The sequence below is a fragment of the Chiloscyllium plagiosum genome, unplaced genomic scaffold, assembly GCF_037043375.1.
Source record: "Chiloscyllium plagiosum isolate Xiang-an unplaced genomic scaffold, Cpla_swu_hap1 HiC_scaffold_26, whole genome shotgun sequence".
Taxonomy (NCBI): domain Eukaryota; kingdom Metazoa; phylum Chordata; class Chondrichthyes; order Orectolobiformes; family Hemiscylliidae; genus Chiloscyllium; species Chiloscyllium plagiosum.
In genome coordinates, this window is record NW_028270164.1 from 47,535,890 (window position 1) to 47,556,896 (window position 21,007).

General features: G+C 41.3%; 1 protein-coding gene across 2 annotated transcripts in view; it reads right to left on the bottom strand.

The window, feature by feature from the left end:
* trim33 (tripartite motif containing 33) overlaps positions 1-21,007 on the bottom strand; it is a 151,875-nt gene that overhangs the window by 79,428 nt on the left and 51,440 nt on the right. For both annotated transcript variants that reach the window (XM_043716996.2, XM_043716995.2), the window contains exon 3: positions 4,601-4,748. In XM_043716996.2, coding sequence (XP_043572931.2) covers positions 4,601-4,748 — 148 coding nt within the window. The remainder of the gene's footprint in view (positions 1-4,600; positions 4,749-21,007) is intronic.

Below are 21,007 nucleotides of genomic sequence, written 5' to 3' on the forward strand. Positions count from 1 at the left end.
GAACTTTGGGGAAAATAAAAGTCAAAACAACAGCAGTTTTAAAAGGGAGAAGAGCGGGGCGGGAGAGGGGGCGGGAGAGGGGGCGGGAGAGGGGGCGGGAGAGGGGGCGGGAGAGGGGGCGGGAGAGGGGGCGGGAGAGGGGGCGGGAGAGGGGGCGGGAGAGGGGGCGGGAGAGGGAGGGGGAGAGGGAGGGGGAGAGGGAGGGGGAGAGGGAGGGGGGAGAGGGAGGGGGAGAGGGAACCTGAACAGTTACCGCCTTTGCTGTTTGAATTTGTATATCGCTGGACATCGGAGTGCATCTGGTAAAATTAAAAAACCGTGAAATTCACAACTAATCTTGGAGGAACTGTTGGGCGAAGTTCACAGCACAGAATCAGATAAGTTAATTGTTGTTTTAAGTCTGTCCAAGAGAAAGGCTGTATGAGTGAGTACAGTGGGTTCTTTCTTGATTATGTGCTTTTGGAGATAAGTCTCTTGATTAAACTTAAAATATAAGCCGTAGCTATTAATTTAACCTGGGGCAGTGTTTGTAGAGGAATAAGACAGTGTTATTTTCTGGGTCTGTAGATTGTGAAGGAGCAAAAATGGCCTTTGCAGTAATATGTACTTCTTGTCAGATGTGGAAGTTTAAAGAGAGTTTAAGGGTTACTGCAGATTATATCTGCCATAAATGCTGTTGGATACGAATCCTATCAGATCGAGTGGGTGGGTTGGAGAGACAGATAGAAGCGATGAGGAATTTTCAACAGCAACAGTATGTGATGGATGGCAGTTATAGGAAGGAGGGAAAGTCTCAAGATACAGTCACATAGATGGGTTAACTCCAGAAAGGCTAAGAGAGGTAGGCAGCTAGTGCAGGAGTCTTTTGTGGATATACCCATTTCAAACAGGTATGCTGTTTTGGAAAATGTATTCTATGGGGATTCTATGGGGAACGTAGCACGAACAGCCAAGTTTCTGGTATTGAGACTGGCTCTAATGCAACGAGGGGTACGTCAGCTTCCAAGAGATCAATTGTGCTAGGGGATTCTGTAGTCCGAGGTACAGACAGACGTTTCTGTGGCCAGCAGAGAAAAAGCAGAATGGTGTGTTCTCTGGTGCCAGGATCAAGGATGTCTCAGAGAGGGTGCAGAATGTTCTCACGGGGGAGAGGGGCCAGCAGGAGGTCATTGTCCACATTGGAACCAACGACATTGGAAGGGAAAAGGTTGAGATTCTGGACGGAGATTACAGAGAGTTATGCGGAAATTTAAAAAGGAGGTCCTCAAGGGTAGTAATATCTGGATTACTCCCAGTGCTATGAGCTAGTGAGGGCAGGAATAGGGGGATAGAGCAGATGAATGCATGGCTGAGGAGCTGGTGTATGGGAGAAGGATTCACATTTTTGGATCATTGGAATCTCTTTTAGGTAGAAGTGACCTGCACAAGAAGGACGGATTGCATCTATATTGGAAGGGGACTAACATTCTGGCAGGGAAATTTGCTAGAACTGCTTGGGAGGATTTAAACTAGTAAGGTGGAGGGGGGTGGGATCCAGGGAGATAGTGAGGAAAGAGATCAATCCGAGATGGGTACAGCTGAGAACAGAAGTGAGTCAAACAGTCAGGGCAGGCAGGGACAAGGTAGGACTAATAAATTAAACTGCATTTATTTCAATGCAAGGGGCCTAACAGGGAAAGCAGATGGACTCAGGGCATGGTTAGGAACACGGGATTGGGATATCATAGCAATTACAGAAACATGGCTCAGGGATGGGCAGGACAGGCAGCTTAATGTTTCAGGATACAAATGCGACAGAAACGATAGAAAGGGAGGCAAGAGAGGAGGGGGAGTGGCATTTTTGATCAGGGATAACATTACAGTTGTGCTGAGGGAAGATATTCCCGGAAATACATCCAGGGAAGTTATTTGGGTGGAACTGAGAAACTAGAAAGGGATGCTCACCTTATTGGGATTGTATTATAGACCCCATAATAGTCAGAGGGAAATTGAGAAACAAATTTGTAAGGAGATCTCAGCTATCTGTAAGAATAATAGGGTAGTAATGGTAGGGGATTTTAACTTTCCAAACATCGACTGGGACTGCCATAGTCTTAAGGGTTTAGATGGAGAGGAATTTCTTAAGTGTGTACAAGACAATTTTCTGACTCAGTATGTGGATGTACCTACCAGAGAAGGTGCAAATCGTGACCTTCTCTTGGCAAATAAGGCAGGGCAGGTGACTGAGGTGTCAGTGGGGGAGCACCTTGGGGCCAGAGACCATAATTCTATTCGTTTTAAAATAGTGATGGAAAAGGATAGACCAGATCTAAAAGTTGAAGTTCTAAATTGGAGAAAGGCCAATTTTGACGGTATTAGGCAAGAACTTTCAAAAGCTGATTGGAGGCAGATGTTCGCAGGTAAAGGGACGGCTGGAAAATGGGAAAACTTCAGAAATGAGATAACAAGAATCCAGACAAAGTATATTCCTGCCAGGGTGGTAAGTATAGGGAATGCTGGATAACTAAAGAAATAGAGGGTTTGGTTAAGAAAAAGGATAGATCGAGTGAATCCTTGGAAGAGTATAAAGGAAATAGGAGTATACTTAAGAGGGAAATCAGGAGGGCAAAAACGGGGCATGAGATACATTGGCAAGAATAGAATTAAGGAGATTCCAAAGGGTTTTTCATTAAGGACAAAAGGGTAACTAGGGAGAGAATAGGGCCCCTCAATGATCAGCAAGGTGGCCTTTGTGTGGAGCCACAGAAAATGGGGGGAGATACTAAATGAATATTTTGCATCAGTATTTATTGTGGAAAAGAATATGGAAGATATAGACTGTCGGGAAATAGATGGTGACATCTTGCAAAATGTCCATATTACAGAGGAGTAAGTGCTGGATGTCTGGAAACGGTTAAAGGTGGATAAATCCCCTGGACCTGATCAGGTGTACCCGAGAACTCTGTGGGAAACTAGAGAAGTGATTGCTGGGCCTCTTGCTGAGATATTTGTATCATAGATAGTCACAGGTGAGATGCCGGAAGACTGGAGGTTGGCAAACGTGGTGCCACTCTTTAAGAAGGGCGGTAAAGACAAGCCAGGGAACTATAGACCAGTGAGTCTGACCTCAGTGGTGGGCAAGTTATTGGAGGGAATCCTGAGGGGCAGGATGTACATGTATTTGGAAAGGCAAAGACTGATTCAGGATACTCAACATGGCTTTGTGTGTGGGAAATCATGTCTCACAACCTTGATTGAATTTTTTGAAGTAACAAAGAATATTGATGATGGCAGAGCAGTAGATGTGATCTATATGGACTTCAGTAAGGCGTTCGACAAGGTTGCCCATGGGAGACTGGTTAGGAAGGTTAGATCTTAGTGAATAAAGGGAGAACTAGCCATTTGGATACAGAACTGCCTCAAAGATAGAAGACAGATGGTGGTGGTGGAGGGTTGTTTTTCAGACGGGAGGCCTGTGACCAGTGGAGTGCCACAAGGATCGATGCTGGGCCCTCTACTTTTTGTCATTTACATAAATGATTTGGATGCAAGCATAAGAGGTACAGTTAGTAAGTTTGCAGATGACACCAAAATTGGAGGTAGTGGACAGCGAAGGGGGTTACCTCAGATTATAACAGGTTCTGGACCAGATGAGCCAATGGGATGAGAAGTAGTGGCAGATGGAGTTTAATTCACATAAATGCGAGGTGCTGCATTTTAGGAAAGCAAATCTTAACAGGACTTATACGCTTAATGGTAAGGTCCTAGCGAGTGTTGCTGAACAAGAGACCTTGGAGTGCAGGTTCATAGCTCCTTGAAAGTAGAGTCGCAGGCAGATAGGATAGTGAAGGAGCGTTTGGTATGCTTTCCTTTATTGGTCAGAATATTGAATACAGGAGTTGGGAGGTCATGTTGCTGTTGTACAGGACATTGATTAGGCCACTGTTGGAATATTGCGTGCAATTCTGGTCTCCTTCCTATTGGAAAGATGTTGTGAAACTTGAAAGGGTTCAGAAAAGATTTACAAGGATGTTGCCAGGGTTAGAGGATTTGAGCTACAGGGAAAGGCTGAACAGGCTGGGGCTGTTTTCCCTGGAGCGTCAGAGACTGAGGGGTGACCGTATAGAGGTTTACAAAATTATGAGGGGCATGGATAGGATAAATAGACAAAGACTTTTCCCTTTGGTCGGGGAGTCCAGAACCAGAGGGCATAGGTTTAGGGTGAGGGGGGAAAGATATACAAGAGACCTAAGGGGCAACCTTTTCACGCAGAGGGTCGTACATGTATGGAATGAGCTGCCAGAGGATGTGGTCGAGGCTGGTACAATTGCAACATTTAAGAGGCATTAAGACCGATGGGTATATGAATAGGAAGGGATATGGGCCAGGTGCTGGCAGGTGGGACTAGATTGGGCTGGGATATCTGGTCGGCATGGACAGGTTGGACCGAAGGGTCTGTTTTCATGCTGTACATTTCTATGACAAGGTGCATAACACCACATTAAACCATAATAATGATCATACTGCCATCTAGATTCCTTCCAGCAAACCACATCGCTGTTTTGAAAGTTTGGACCAAACCTACAATATTAAAACTGCATTTGGAAAATTAATTTCCAACCTGGTGAAACATCTTCCTTCCTTCTTATTGTATGATCCTTGGTGAATTTCACTCTCTGGTGGGCTTCAACGCATGTCTTACAGAGCCATTCAAGACATTCCACGCAAAATCCGCTGGCTTCTGCATTATCTTCACAGCTTGTGCACACCTGTAAGCCCAAAAATAATCAGTGGGTGGAATACTTTTCTTCAAATTATCCAAAAGACAAAGTACATTATTACAAAGCATTCACAAACCTACAAGCAACTGAAGTAAACCATGGTTTAAAACAATTGCTTAACTCTAAGAGGTTTGAATTGATAGAAATACCTGGTGTGGTGACGAAACATCTGAAAACAAACCTTCCAGCTCAGCAAGCTAACTTACTTTTCATCAACCTGAGTTACAATCTCCTCAAAAGTCACTCCAAAAAATACATATTTCAAGATGTACATTTTTACAAGTTTTCGACTAAGTATCCTATGCATACAAATTCCATACCTCTCCATTGACACAGTAATGAGGAAGAGTATTGTTCGAGTTGAATGGGCTCATTTGAACCATCCTGGACCAGTGTCCTGGCAAATTTCAAACAGGATTTCATTAAAGTAATTTGTTTGGAAGGGGTTCAACTGAAGGGATTTTATTAAAAATCAAATAGAAATAAGAAGAGGTACAGAGCAATGAAAAGGCAATGCCAGGAAAGTGAGCTTAAGGTTCTTTATCTGAACACATACAGCATTTGTGACAGGATAAATGAGTTGAAGGCACAAACAAAATAAATGAAAATGACTTGTTAGCTACCACAAAGGTGTGGCTGCAGGCTAACTAGGATTGGGAACTCAATATTTCATGGTATTCGATGTTCCAGAAAATTTGGCAAAAAGGAGTTGGGGCAACATCACTAATAAAGAAAGGTGTCAGTGCGATGGAGAGTAGTGATATAGGTGCAATAGATCATGATGTGGAAGCAAGTAATAACAAGGGAAAGAAGCCATGGGTAGGAATCACCTACAGATCCCAAAGAATTGCCTCACTATAAGACAAAGGAATAAACTGCGAAACAATACAGGTCAATAAAAAGGGGGTAAGAATTGTCATGAGATTTTAATATGCATATTGATTGGAGAAATTAGATAATTATAATATGAAATATGAATTTGCAGAGATCAGGAATTGTTTCTTTGAGTATATAGCACAAACTGTTGAAAACAAGCCACTTTAGATCTTATAATGAGGTAGGACTAAATTAATCTCGCAACTAAGAACCTCTTCGGTGTAAAAATTATAACACGGTAGAATTTCAAATTCAGTTTGAGGGAGGGCAGCTTCAAATGCCAACAAGGGTCCTCAAACTACTTATGGGCAATTAAGAGATATAAAAAAAAGTGTTGTGTAAAGCAGACTGGGAAATAGTCGAAACAGGAATACATTAAACATATTTCATTAATACTTATCAAAAATTTAATCCAGTCAAAAAAGGAGTTGATAAGTATGAACTACCTGTGGTTAACAAAAGCAATCGAGGAGAATACCAAATTTTAAAAACTATAGCATTCAAAGCAACAAAAATTAGAGATATACAACAGAATTGTGAATGCTTTCCTTGTGTTTTAGGAACTAGCAGATGACTAAAAAGCTAACAAGACAGAAAAGCAGCATAAAAAACAGACAGCAAGATTTCCATTTTATATGTACGAGAGAGCTTCTAAAGTCAGTGTGGGACCAATGGGACTGGGAAATTGATATTGGAGAACGGAAATGGCAGATTAATCAATATTATGCATCGTTCTTCATGGTGGAGGACACTGTAACCATTCCAAAGACATCACATAAGCAAGGTGCTAATAGGGATCTTGCAACAGCTTCTATTATAGGAGTCAAAGCATTTGACTAGCTAATAGCACTGAAGGCAAACACTTTCCCAGGACCTTATTACCTACATCCAAAGAAGTGACAAAAAAGTTACTGGTTCAAATATTCCCAAATTCACTCTATTCTGTGGGGGTTTCAACATCTTCAAAAGCTGCTAATGTATCATTGTTCAACAAGGGAGGTAGACACAAGGCAGGAAGCTATGAAAAGAGAGAATGCTGGAGAAACTCATTATGTTTGGCAGCATCTATGGTGATTTGACGTTTCATGTCAGTTTTTATTTTTCAACTCTGCCAAGCACGTCGAGGTTGTTCAAATTTTTTTGGCTTATATTCCAGATTTATAATATTCCAGTATTTTGGTTTTCGCTAGTAGGGTACTGTAGGCTAGTCAGCAAAACAAATCATTGATGTTAGCATCCACTATTAAAGAAATAGCAGAACATTTAGAAAAGCTTAATGCAATCAAAGTTAAAATGTTTCAGGACAAGGAGGTCATGTTGCATAAATTTGCTGAGTTCTTTGAGAATATGATATATAGAGTTGACAAAGAGGAGCTGTTAAATGTAGTGTGTTTGGATTTCGAGAAGGCATTTGAAAAGATGCCTTTTGAAAGGTTATTGCATGACGCAGGAGCTCATTGCATTGGAGCCATATATTAATTGAGGATTTGCTAAGACAGATGACAGTGTCAGGATTAATTTCTTTCATTTGGAAAGATAACTAGTGGAGCACCACAAGGATCAGGCCAAGGGCCTTAATTATCTACTCTATCAATGACTTGGAGGATGGGGCAGAGTGTAATAGACCCAAATTTGCTGATATAAAAATCATAGGGAAGGCATGGTGTGATGAGAACATAAGGAATCTGCAAAGAGATATAGAAAGGTTGAATGAGTGGGCAAAAACTTGGCAGGTGCAGTTTAATGTAGCGAAGTGGGAAGTCATGGTTTATGATTAAATTTAAAGATAGTCTTATTTAAATGGAGAAAGAATCCAAAAATCTACAGAGGGGAATCTGGTGCATGAAATACAGGGGTAGCATGCAGTGCAACAAGATAATTCAGATAAATGTGAGGTGCTGCATTTTGGGAAAGCAAATCTGAGCAGGACTTATACACTTAATGGTAAGGTCCTAGCGAGTGTTGCTGAACAAAGAAACCTTGGAGTGCAGGTTCATAGCTCCTTGAAAGTGGAGTCGCAGGTAGATAGAATAGTGAAGACGGCATTTGGTATGCTTTCCTTTATTGGTCAGAGTATTGAGTACAGGAGTTAGGAGGTCATGTTGCGGCTGTACAGGACATTAGTTAGGTCACTGTTGGAATATTGCGTGCAATTCTGGTCTCCTTCCTATCTGAAAGATGTTGTGAAACTTGAAAGGGTTTAGAAAAGATTTACAAGGATGTTGCCAGGCTTGGAGAATTTGAGCTACGCAGTGAGAGGCTGAACAGGCCTGGGGCCGTTTTCCCTGGAGTGTTGGAGGCTGAAGGGTGACCTTATAGAGGTTTACAAATGATGTACAAACCAAAAAAAAGACAAGACTTGCATCCATTCGTTTTTCCTTATCCCTTATACAAACTTAACACTTCTTAAATCTTAACTTTGTCCAGAATGTACACTGTTGGAATATGTAGATTCAGTTATATTATCTTTCCTAACAATGTGATAATCTGCATTATGTGGCTACAGCAAACTGCTCCTATGCAAAGTTTCTCCATGTTTTAAACTTCACTGAAGGCCAGTGGATTATGGTCAGCATGAATTATGTCTCTTTATTATTGTGGTGGACTGAGAAGTCAAAGTGTTGAAGAGAGCCGACGCCACTCCCAAAGTTTCCTCTTCTATAGTAGAGTACTAGTTTTGGTATTTAACTTTTTACAAGGATGTTGCCAGGGCTGGAGGATCTGAGCTACAGGGAGAGGCTGAACAGGCTGGGGCCGTTTTCCCTGGAGCATCGGAGATTGAGAGGTGACCTTATAGGGGTTTACAAAATTATGAGGGGCACGTATAGGATAAATAGACAAAGTCTTTCCCCTGGAATCAGGGAGTTCAGAACTAGAGGGCATAGGGTTTAGGGTGAGAGGGGAAAGATATTAAAAAGACCTAAGGGGGCAACATTTGCACGCAGAGGGTGGTACGTGTATGGAATGAGCTGCCAGAGGATGTAGTGGAGGCTAGTACAATTGCAACATTTAAGAGGCATTTGGATGAGTATATGAATAGGAAGGGTTTGGAGGGATTTGGGCTGGGTGCTGGCAGATGGGACTAGATTTGAGTTGGGATATCTGGTTGGCATGGACAGGTTGGACCGAAGGGTCTGTTTCCATGCTGTACATCTTTGACTCTATGGCAGCAAATGGAATTGTGGCCTCTGTTACTGTGAAGCTGGAATTTAAAAATAGAAATATCTTGTTACAATCAGAGTAGCAGTGAGACCACACTTAAGTACTGCGTGCAGCTTTGGTCCCCATAATTAAGAAGGGTATGCTGTCCTTGGTGATAGTTCAAAAGAGATTCACTAGCTTCATTTCAGGAATGAAGGGACTGAAAACCAAGAATGGTTAAATAGATTAAGCCTTTATTCATCAGAGTTTAGCAGAATGAGGAGTGATCTTATTGAAACATACAGAAGCCAGAGGGGGTTTGATAGGGTACATGTTAAGATGCTCCCCTTAGCTGGGAATCTTAAACTCAAAAGGACATAGCTGCAAAATGAAGAGACATTCATTTAAAATTGAAACTGGAGAAGTGGGAGATGGCATGGGACAGGGTGACACTAGACACACAAGATGGTCACTGAGCCATCAGTTGGCCACCTTGACACGCAACATACTGCGTGGGGCCACCAGAATGCCAACACAATGCACTCACAACCCAATTGATTAATTTAAGGCAGGTGGGGGAGAGAATACACATGAGTCCAGCCAACACCTCTTATTGGTGATATGGACTCAATATAAAGTGCTAATAGCCAGGCTACAGTAACCGTCCTTCTCAGGAAGAGCAATTAGCGCCCATTACTACAGCAATGGATTTCCATGCAGACATTGAAACTGACAAGGTCTACACTGAAACTGACAATGAGCAAGTGGAAATTAACAAAGGCTGCGCTGCAACTGACAAAGACCGTATCGAAAATATCAACAATTTTGCAGTGATTGCCATAAACAAACTATGTTACGAAGACAATAATCTCATCACTGACCTATTTTATCACAAAATGCATAAACGTTTCTTTAAATGTGCTCCGGGTCGAGAGAAAACTGCGGTGTTGGTGCCTCTCTCTCCCCGGAGCTTTGGTATTTCCTTGTGCAATAAACTTTCATTGAACCCAGTTTCTGACTCCAAGACTGGTATTTTTCCCCACAACAATGGGAAGAATTTCTTCCTCAAAAGGTTAATGAATGCGAGAAATTCTCTACCCCAAGGAATTGTGGAGGCTAGGTCACAATGTATTTAAGGAGGTGGGAGATAGATTTTTGAACTATCGAGCAATTGAGTGTGACAAGTTGACACAAATGAAGACGAGACCTGGGCAGATAAGCCTAAGTTTTACAAAACAGGAGGGCAGGCTTGAGAAACCAAACGGCCTGCTCCTTTTTCTTGTGTTATTTCCTCATGACTGGTTCTAGATTAAGAGTAGAATAAATCACACCTCTTAAAAATAGCAAATCTTTCTCATTAGAATGATCACTAAAATATCCAAATGACTCTTTTATGAAGTCTCTGTTGCCATTACTCTGAAAAGAAAGGAGTCATTTTACCAGAAGCCTTGCAGCCCATAAATTGACAGTCTCTGGTATAGTCCAATCAGCATATTAGATAATTTTTTAGAGGTACCTGGTTATCTTAAATAGCTCATGTTCTACTAACAATAGTCCTTTCATTGGCCTGAGACTGTTAACCAAAGTGTTCAACAAAAATGAAAGGAACTTTCAACCACCTCAGGAAGAAGTCTGGAACATAGCCAAAGTACCAGCTTATTCTCATGCTAGATGAGAAACAATTAACCTATATACATTATAGACCAGATACAGTCTTAAAATACAAATCAATCACTCTTTTGGACATTCAATGCAAGTCTTCAGTGGCCCAAATGAAATATGCATCATTCTTAAAAATAAATAATGCTGTAAATAAGAGGCTATATATCCTTAATAAATATAGAGCGGTAGTTGCAACAAATTCCCCTCGACAGAGATGAACCTCAAATTTATTGCATTTTCTCTGAGAAGGTAAAAGAAATGATATTGGGAGAGTATCTCAGACACTTTTTCACCTAACACAAAAGGACAAAGCAATATCACTCAATTTATATACTCCAATTTATGTACTTTCAGAAAGACATAGCACAAATGTTATTTCTCAAGTGAAAATTACAATTAAGATTCATTATAGTGAGATATTGTAAAGATCATGTCTTATCTACATTTTTATGTCATGGAGCAAAGCAGTAAAAGAATGGTTTTAAAGACAAGGATTGCTGAAGGATTACTGAAATTTTTAGAAGTCTGACAATCATCGCAAGCACTATTTACACAGCTACAGGTTCAAGCAGTAATAGGAGAAACTGCAGAAAGACTGCAGCCAAGTGTAAAAATGGAGATGCAACCAATAACAAGACAAATAACTGATGACAAACATCAAGAGTGGAGACTGGTTTCTTAGGTTGAACATCATGGGGGTTTGAACAAGTTAGGAGAAGCCTTCAGATCTCCAACAGTTCTCTTTAGTAAAACCTACCTGAAGGGCTGAAAATAGCCAACTTCTACGTTCAGCAGTTGCAGTAAGTTTTTGTAATTAGTCAAGATCTTTTATAAGGGTTAACCATCCACTGTGTACCTCCTGCAAACCAGTGAAAGCATCCAGAGAAGCAGCGTTCTGGTCAGTACAAGAACCTCTCAGTAAATCTTGCAAACTACCACTGAACTGCATCCCTAGATTTCCCTTAGTCTGTAACAACCAATGTCTTGTTTCTATCAGTGCATGTGGTAGTGGGGATTAGAGTTTTAGCTAGTATGACAAGTATTCATAATTTCCGCTGAAACCTATTTACTTATAAGAATACTAACTCTTGGTAAGTACAGAAATCTGTTCCATGCTTTGTCAACCTGGTCTAAAGGACACAAATTGGGAAATTTTGCAAGCTCTGATAAATTTTTTAATTTGGATGAAGACTCCAGGCATAACACAGCTTAATTTCCAACATGTTACCCTAGACAGACTGCTCATCGGGGACAAATCTGCAACTAGTAATAGTATTTGGGTGTAGTATTGGTAAGTAATATACATAAAGCAAAACACCCAGTTCTGTTCTGAGTTAAGACATGGCATAACAAAGTATTTCCTGCAGGTGGCATAATTCTCCCTGACTGTCACAGGAGAAATTTCAAAGCACAGGTTCATTGACTTGGTGGGTAAATTTGAGATCACTTTCCTACCTCTTCCAGATAATGCAGAGATAACGGAGGTTCTAGCATTGTATTTGAGTTTCGAAGAAATACAAGGGGAGCAGGGGAGTGAAACATGCTAATCAGGTAATATTCAGTTACAGTTCAATTCGAAAACTGGAGATGGAATTCCAAAGGGGAGAAAAAGATAAGGAAAAGGGGGTGGCAAATGTAATTGCAAGGGCAGGAAACAGCAATGAGAAAACCAGAATCACAGTCTGAGAAAATTCATACAGGAGACTCAGATACTGTTACAGCCCTTGGTAGGGAGTACCCGGAGTCATAATTTGAAGGCAAGTAAGGACTTGCATAGGTTCTAGTAAAATTCAAGAAGGAGGTGAATGCCTTCTTGTCCTTTGAGAAAATAGTTAGACAAATGAGATGGGCAAGAGGGGATTGGACACTGCTCATGGAGAATACGTTGACCAGTAAAGTACAGGAAATTGACGTCTCACTGTCAGAGCTGGTTTCTTGCGATTATGACACCTCAGAGAAAACTATATTGGCTATATACAAGTTAGTGCCTGTTGATTATAAGCAAAGGTTCAGGAATTTAAGCAAACGAGGCAAAGCTACATTGATTTTAAAGAATGAAGTCACAGTCATTCAGCGCAGATAAGCCCCTTCAGCCCATCAAGTGTGCACTCATAATAACTAGCACTAATGGGCTGCTAATTACAATTTCCTGCACCTGTTATGATATATGTTTTGTCAATGTTATAATATTTCAAGTGTTCAAAGACTTTTTTTTTTAAAAGGTTTAAGGTTTTTGGCCTCTACTTTCTTCCCAAGCTGCGCATTCCAGATTTCCAACATTTTCAGAGTGAAAAAGTAATTTTTCTTAAATCCCTTCTGAATCTCCTGCCCCTTTACCTAAAACTATGCCCACTTGTGATTGATCCCTCAACCAAGGAGAACAGCTGCTCCTCACTTACATTATCCATACCCTTCAGTCTGACACACCTCAATCATGTCTCCCCACCCAACCTTTAGCCTTGTCTGTTCTTGAAAGAAAACAATCCAAGACTATCGAAACTTCCCTTATACCTCAATTGCTCCAATACAACCAACATCCTTGTGAACCTCCTCTGTAGCCCCTCTCGTGCTATCACATTCTTCCTGTAGTGAGGTGATCAGAACTGCAAATAGTAGACTAGCTATAGCCTAACGGATGCTCTGTACAACTCTAACATTATCTCCTAGCTCTTATACTCTCTGCCACAATTGATGAAAGCATCACACATGCCTGTTGACTTCAGGAACCTGAGGGTAATTATTCCAAGATCCCTCTGTTCCTCTAAGCTAGAGTGTCCTGCCATTCATTAAATACTCCATCATATTGTTGGTTCTTCCAAAGTGCATACCTCACACTTATCAGAATTAAATACCATCTTCTACTGCCCAGCCCACCTGACCAACTCATCTTACCTTCCTGCAACCTACAACCATCTTCTTCACTATTAACCACCCTATAAATCTTGGGGTGTCATCTTCCTTAACATTCTCATCTATATCATTTATGTATTTAACAAATAATAAGTTCCCATTACCTATCCTTGTGGTACACTGCTGGATACTGGCCTCCAGTCACTCAGACAGTCTTACAGCACTACCCTTTGTGTCCTATTACTAAGCCAGTTCCTGATCCACCTCACCAAGTTTCTCTCAGTTCCATGTGCTTTAACCTTCTCAGTCTCCCGTGTGGCACCCTATTAAAGGCTTTGCTAAAATCCATGTGAACTACACCAAATGAACTTCTCTTGTCTACACACGTTTTCGTAAAATTCTAACAAATTTGTTCGGCATGACCTCCCTCTGCCACGCTGACAACCCAACCCATGCATTTCCAAGTTCATATTAACTCACCCCTTCAGAATTTTCTCTGATAGCTTCCCTATCACTGACACAAAGCTCACCGGTCTACAACTTTCTGGTTCATCTCTACCACTTTCTTGGAACCACATTAGCCAACGTCCTGTTACTTCGCCAATGACCAGAGTGAAATTAAAATGTGCCAGAGCCCCTGCAATTTCCTGCCTCGGCTCCCACAGCAGCCTGGGATGCAATTTATGTAGGCCGGGAGATCTGTCTGTTTTCAAGCCCAGCAGAGGCTCCCATGTCTCCACATTTCCTGTGTCAAACTGTGCAAGTTCCACACAATCTCTTCTCCTGAATTCCATACCTACATTCTCATTTCCAGAATGCAAAGACCAAAGATAAATATTCACTTAATACCCTTCCAATATCCTTGGCTTTACACACAGATCGACCCCTTGGTCCCTAATTGGCCCTATTCTTTCTCTAACTTCTTCCCTTCAATGTACTAATCATCTATTTTAGGATTCTCCCTAATCCTGTTCACAAGTCCTTTTTCATGTACCACCTTCTCCCCATCTTTCACTCCAATTGCTTTCTTAAATTCCTCTTCCTATATTCCTCCTACAACACAAATTCCCAGCTCGGCAAACAGAACCACAACAACGAGCACCCGAGCTACAAATCTTCTCACAAACTTTGAATATTCCTCCTGTGCTGCAGCTAAATTTCACCATTAGGACTTGAAGGTCTTTCTCTTTTTCCTCATTCAGTTGCGAATTACCCTAAACATTCAGGGTTCCCTGAACACATTAATCCTATATTTCCTTTCTTAAAGGGCACATGTTGGATGTGTACTTTCCCCAGCTTCTTTCTGAATGCTCCCTCCTACTCATCTGTAGATTTACCCACAAGGAGCTGTTCCCAGTCAACTTTAGTCAGATCCCACTTTAATAAAATTTGCCTTCCCCCAGTTCAAAGCCATTTTTTGCAGGACATCTTCCTCGTGTCCATTACAAATTGAACTGCATGTATTGGTCACTAACACTAAAATGATTACCTACTGTCATAATGATCATTTGTTCGGTTTTGTTCCCCAGAACTGTGTCATCCCTTATTGGGCCTTCTACCTCTGGGACACCCGGACCAACCAACCCAACCACCCTGTAGCTCAACATTTCAATTCCCCCTCCCACTCCACCAAGGATATGCAGGTCTTTGGACTCCTCCATCGTCAGACCACAGCGAAACGACGGTTGGAGGAAGAACGCCTCATCTTCCGGCTAGGAACCCTCCAACCACAAGGGATGAACTCAGATTTCACCAATTTCCTCATTTCCCCTCCCCCCAGCCTGTCTCAGTCAAATCCATCAAATTCAGCACCGCCTTCCTAACCTGCAATCTTCTTCCCGACCTCTCCGCCCCCACCCCAGTCTGACCTATCACCCTCACCTTGACCTCTTTCCACCTATCACATTTCCGACGCCCCTCCCCCAAGTCCCTCCTCCCTATCTTTTATCTTAGCCTGCTGGACCAACTTTCCTCATTCCTGAAGAAGGGCTAATGCCCGAAACGTCGATTCTCCTGTTCCCTAGATGCTGCCTGACCTGCTGCGCTTTTCCAGCAACACATTTCCATCTCTTCTACGAATAGATACAACAAACACTATCCGGACACTTAGAAGAAATAATGAATCCAAAGTCTTCTGTCCTGCACCATATTTATGCCACACATTGATCTACTCTTTTTCTACTCTTGTTAACATTAATGTGAAGGTTGTAATTCAAAAGGTTGCATTCTTCAAAATCTCAATTTCTTCACCAATTCCTGTTAGTTCAGTTGGCTAAAAGGTTGGTTTGTGCTAGAGTGACTTCAACAGCATCGTTTAATTCCCATACTGGCGGAGTTAAAAATCACACAACATCAGGTTATAGTCCAACAGGTTTAATTGGAAGCACACTAGCTTTCGGAGCGACGCTACCACCTGATGAAGGAGTGTCGCTCCGAAAGCTACTATGCTTCCAATTAAACCTGTTGGACTATAACCTGGTGTTGTGTGATTTTTAACTTTGTATACCCCAGTCCAACACCGGCATCTCCAAATCATGACATACTGGCTGAGGTTACCAGTTTGGAAGAATGGAAATCTTCCCACTGAGCTTTTGAGTGGTACACACAAAATACTCCTGCAGTTCCTGCCTTCTCTAATTGTCACCTATCTACTGACCTGACCACTCAAGTTACGATCCTATTGGAAAGTCTGACCTGGGGAACTTGCATCCTCGCGGATTCCCCATAGTGATTATAGTTGGCTTTCAAATTCAGAAATCTTCAGCTTGAGCTGAAGCATTTGGAGATATCTGACACAGTTTCCTAAGACACACAACTCGCACCATGGGATGTAGGAATCCCAATTGCTAGGTTTCAGTTGCTATCCAAATCGGAAATAGCTTTAAACTCTGTTAGAATTCATTAGTACTTTATTTAAACAATGATTTTTAATTAATTCATCTAGACCTGGCCTTATAATACTTTAATCAATTCACAACTTTAAGTCTCATCCAAATGACAGCCCTCCCACAAGATTCCGCTTGCACTCCTCCCTCTGCAATAAGAGGGAATAGTGAGGGGGTACGAAGTGCACTGAGAAAATAAGCCTTATCCCTGTGCCCCCTACAAATGTAAAATCACTAACAAAACATTTAAAAAATATTTGGACAGATACATGGATAGGAAAGGTTTACAGGGATATGGGCCAAACACAAGCAAATGTGACTATTCTAGGAAACTTTATTAGCATGAAATGGTTTCCAGTTTCATGAAACTCATGACTATTTATGTTGCGAAAATTGAAATCACATAGTTTAGTTACCCAATTACTACTCTCACACCTCTGAACTTTCTACATATTTGCTCTTCCATTTCTTGCTGATGCTTTGGGGGGCCATAATAAACTCCCAGTAATGTGACTGCCCTTTAGTATTCCTAAGTTCCAAGCACAAATCCTTGTTTGAAGACCCTTTCAAAATCTAATCTTTCCTTACTGCAGTAATTGTGCTATCCTCCACCCTTTATAAACCCTCTTCTCTCTCACCTGAAGATCCCCAGAATGGCGAGTTACCAGTCCTGCCATTCCCTCACCCAAGTTTCTCTGATGGAAACACCAAATTTCCACGTGTCAATCCACACCCTGAACTGGGTCTTAACTATTACACTCCTAGCATTAATACCATCTAGCCTTGCCTTATTCTCCTGACACCCAACGTAGCTGAACTCACTGACTTGCTTCGATTTCTGTAGCATGATGCATCTCCACATTTCATCAATATTGCCCCATCTCTGCCCTACCAGACTAGTTTAAACTCTCTCAAAAGCAGTAGCAAACCTACCTGCAAGGTTACTTCATTAAGGGAAGTAATTTTGAGAGGTGGATATGAACATCAGAACTGAAACCATACATGAAGCCAAGTGAGATTATTCTGAGAGGAATTTTTAAAAACTCAGTACCTTGAATAGTAAGAGCTCATGTTTGGGGTGAAAGATTACATCTACTAGACAGGCAGAAGGTAATCCTAATTAATGAACTAGTTTGGACAAGCTTATGCCAGTACAGGAAGACAACAGTTTTTCCAAAATCCGAAAAGTTCTGAAATCTGAAGGTTTTCTTGTGAAACATTTTTTCTCATTAACTGCTTGGCGTGCAAACAGTTAACCAAACTCCACACCCACGCAATGCGTGTCACTCAGATGCAACGTGTAGGGGTGTGGCCCAGCACTGGCAGGTCTCAATTCTGTTTCAGAGCCCATTTTACTCAATGTGTCTGCTGTTGGGTAACATTTTTAAAAATCTTACCAAACTGTCACTTACTGTGACATTCGAAGAATCCTGAATTCCAAAAACCAGCTGGTCCCAAGCATCTCGGATAAAGCATTGTGCACCTGTACTAATAAAATGAACCAGTGTTGACCACCACAAACTTTTCTAATCCTTTCAAAATGGCAACTGATGCTAGTGAATTGAAGTAAGTGCACACTTATTACAGGATGAGTAGTGGGGAAGAGAAACCATTTTCTCTATTTATAGAGTCACAGATGTACAGCATGGAAACAGACCCTTCGGTCCAACCCGTCCATGCCAACCAGATATCCCAAACCAAATCTAGTCCCACCTGCCAGCACCCAGCCCAAATCCCTCCAAACCCTTCCTATTCATATAACCATCCAAATGCCTCTTAAATATTGCAATTGTACCAGCCTCCACCATATCCTCTGGCAGCTCATTCCATACACGCACCACCCTCTGCGTGAAAAAGTTGCCCCTTAGGTCTCTTTTATATCTTTCCCCTCTCACCCTAAACCCTATGCCCTCTAGTTCTGGACTCCCTGATTCCAGGGAAAAGACTTTGTCTATTTATCCTATACAAAATTTTTGTAAACCTCTGTAAGATCACCTCTCAATCTTCAACGCTCCAGGGAAAACGGCCCCAGCCTGTTCAGCCTCTCCCTGTAGCTCAGATCCTCCAGCCCTGACAACATCCTTGTAAAAAATTAAATACCAAAACTAGTACTCTACTATAGAAGAGGAAACTTTGGGAGTGACATCGGCTCTCTTCAACACTTTGACTTCTCAGTCCACCACTATAACAAGGAGACAAATCATGCTGACCATAATCCACTGGCCTTCAGTGAAGTTTAAAACATGGAGAAACTTTGCATAAGGAGCAGTTTGCTGTAGCCACGTAATGCAGATTATCACATTGTTAGAAAAGATAATATAACTGAATCTACATATTCCAACAGTGTATATTCTGGACAAAGTTAAGATTTAAGAAGTGTTAAGTTTGTATAAGGGATAAGGAAAAACGAATGGATGCAAGTCTTGTCTTTTTTTTTGGTTTGTACATCATTTCTTTAAAAAAAAATACATTTTTGAAATGATATTTCATTTTTAAAATGCTGGATGTAAAGAATATGTATTTTCTTTTTTTTCTGCATTTCTAATTGTGGACAGAAATAGGGCGAGTACCTGATTTAAGAACAAGGATTACTACAACCTGACACTCATAATAAGCACTTTTTAATACCACTGACGGTTCAAACAGAAGGTGCCGACAAGCGACAATCAAGGGCATATACAGAGAGCAGTTCAAACAGTTACGAGTGACTGATTAGTCTGTGAACTTACTGCCATAAAAGCGTTCTGCCTACCAACAGTTGAGAGACTCAATATTTGAGAGATTGATTCTCAAGCAGCTGAACATCTTTGGGCTGCAAAAATAGGGAAAAGCCTTCAGATTTTCAATAGCTCAGGATATACATCTCCAGCAAAACCCAATTTAAGTGTTAAAGATAACCAGTTTATCTTTCTTTCAGCTACTGCACTATAACTTTCAAATAATAAGTCAGATGTTTTGAGAGTGTGAGCCAGCCACGCTATGCCTCCTACAAACCACTGAAGCATCCAGAGAAGCAGCATTCTGATCAGCGTAAAAATCATCTCAGGATATTCAATGCACTATGACCACTGAACTGCTGTGTTCCCAGTTTTTCCTCTGTCCATGACACCCTTTTTTGTTCATGGCTGTGCACACATACATGCACACACATTTGGGGTGGGATGGGGTTAGTTTTTCGAGGAATTAATGTTTTAACTGGTAGAATTCTATGCCAACAGTTCATTGTTGTTTCCTTGCAGCTAGAGTCTATTCACATCTAATAAAAAGCCACTTTTTTTAAGTACCGAAACCCAGTCCATGCTTTGTCAACCTGGGTATAAATGACAGGTAAATTCAGAAGTCACATGATGCCAGGTTATAGTCCAACAGGTTCATTTGAAATCCCTAGCTTTCGGAGCACTGTCCCTTCATCAGGTGAATAGTATAAGTGAACAAATTTAAAAGGTTACGACTGAACCTGCTATTGTGGCTGCAAAGATGACAATGAGTCCCAAGGCAGCTACGCTTCTGCCTTTCAAGGCTACTAGATTTACTTGGATACTTACTATGTGATGATAGAAAAACGTTTCTTGGTGTGTCATTCTAATCTTGGTTTTGGAACTTCTAATTTAAAAGAGATTTCCAGTAAATAAATTTGTAAACCTTTCTGATGGGATTTAAGTACAATAATGCACTTGAACAAACTTGCCGTTCTGGCAAAGATAGAACAGCTTTCTTGATGTACAGTTGAACTGTCAACATAGGCAAACAGTACTGACATATATAGTAGTCCCCCCCATACCCGCAGGGGATATGTTCCAAGACCTATTGTGGAAGCCTGAAACTGCGGATACGAGCAAACCCATTCATTTAAAAAGGAAAACTTAGCTTCTCAGCAATTCCCGGTCGCTGGTTCTGGAATGTTCCCTGTAATGTGTTTTGGCCATGGTAAACCGCAGGTAACTGAAATTGCAGAAAATGATTCCACAGATACAGCGGTCGCCCTGTACAAATAAAAACAAACCGCTAGAAAACTCAGCCAGTCTGGCAGTACCTTTGAAGAGAAAGCAGAGTTAACATTTCAGGTAAAGGGTCACTGGGCCTGAATCGTTAACTCTACTTCCTCTCCACAGCTGCTAACAGATCGGCTGAGTTTTTCTAGCAATGTGTTTTTGTTTGGTTTTCAGCATCTGCTGTTCTTTGTTCAGTGTTAACATACAGCTTGGTATTTTAAGAAAAACAAGAAAAGTTCATGTTAACTTATGGATATAATCCACAATGCTCCTAGAAGCAATCAGCAGTTAACTGGAGAACATGCTTCATAACCGTACTGTCCCAGGTAAGGAATCTGATTTTTTTTCATCTCCTCGAGGTGAGGAAGGTTTGCATAGATAAACAAAGTGACCAAGGAAAGCATGATTTTAGCACCAGGCTTCATTGGGACAGAAGCTAATGTTAGATGACGAAAGCTTTGTAAGGAAGGTGATGATGGCACTGAGCCTTTTGATCCAGAGAGGAATTGATGAGAAGGCCACTCATACGTGTGTCCCTCTTTCTTTCTTTTTGAAACATACACTAATGCTGAAATCCTCAACGGTATGCTGCAAGAAATGGCAGGAGTACAGCAATGACATGTTCAGAGATCATCAGATATTCATACATTGCAGTCAGACTATACACATGCATGCAGTTCTTGTTATCACATTGTAGGAAGAATTTGATTGAACTATAGAGTGTGCAAAGGGAATTTACAGAATGCTGCCTGGGCTGCAGAGTCTGAACTATGAGGAAAGATCAAATTGGCTGGGGGTGCTTTCCTCAGAGCAGGTTGGGAGGATAGTTGATAGAGATGTA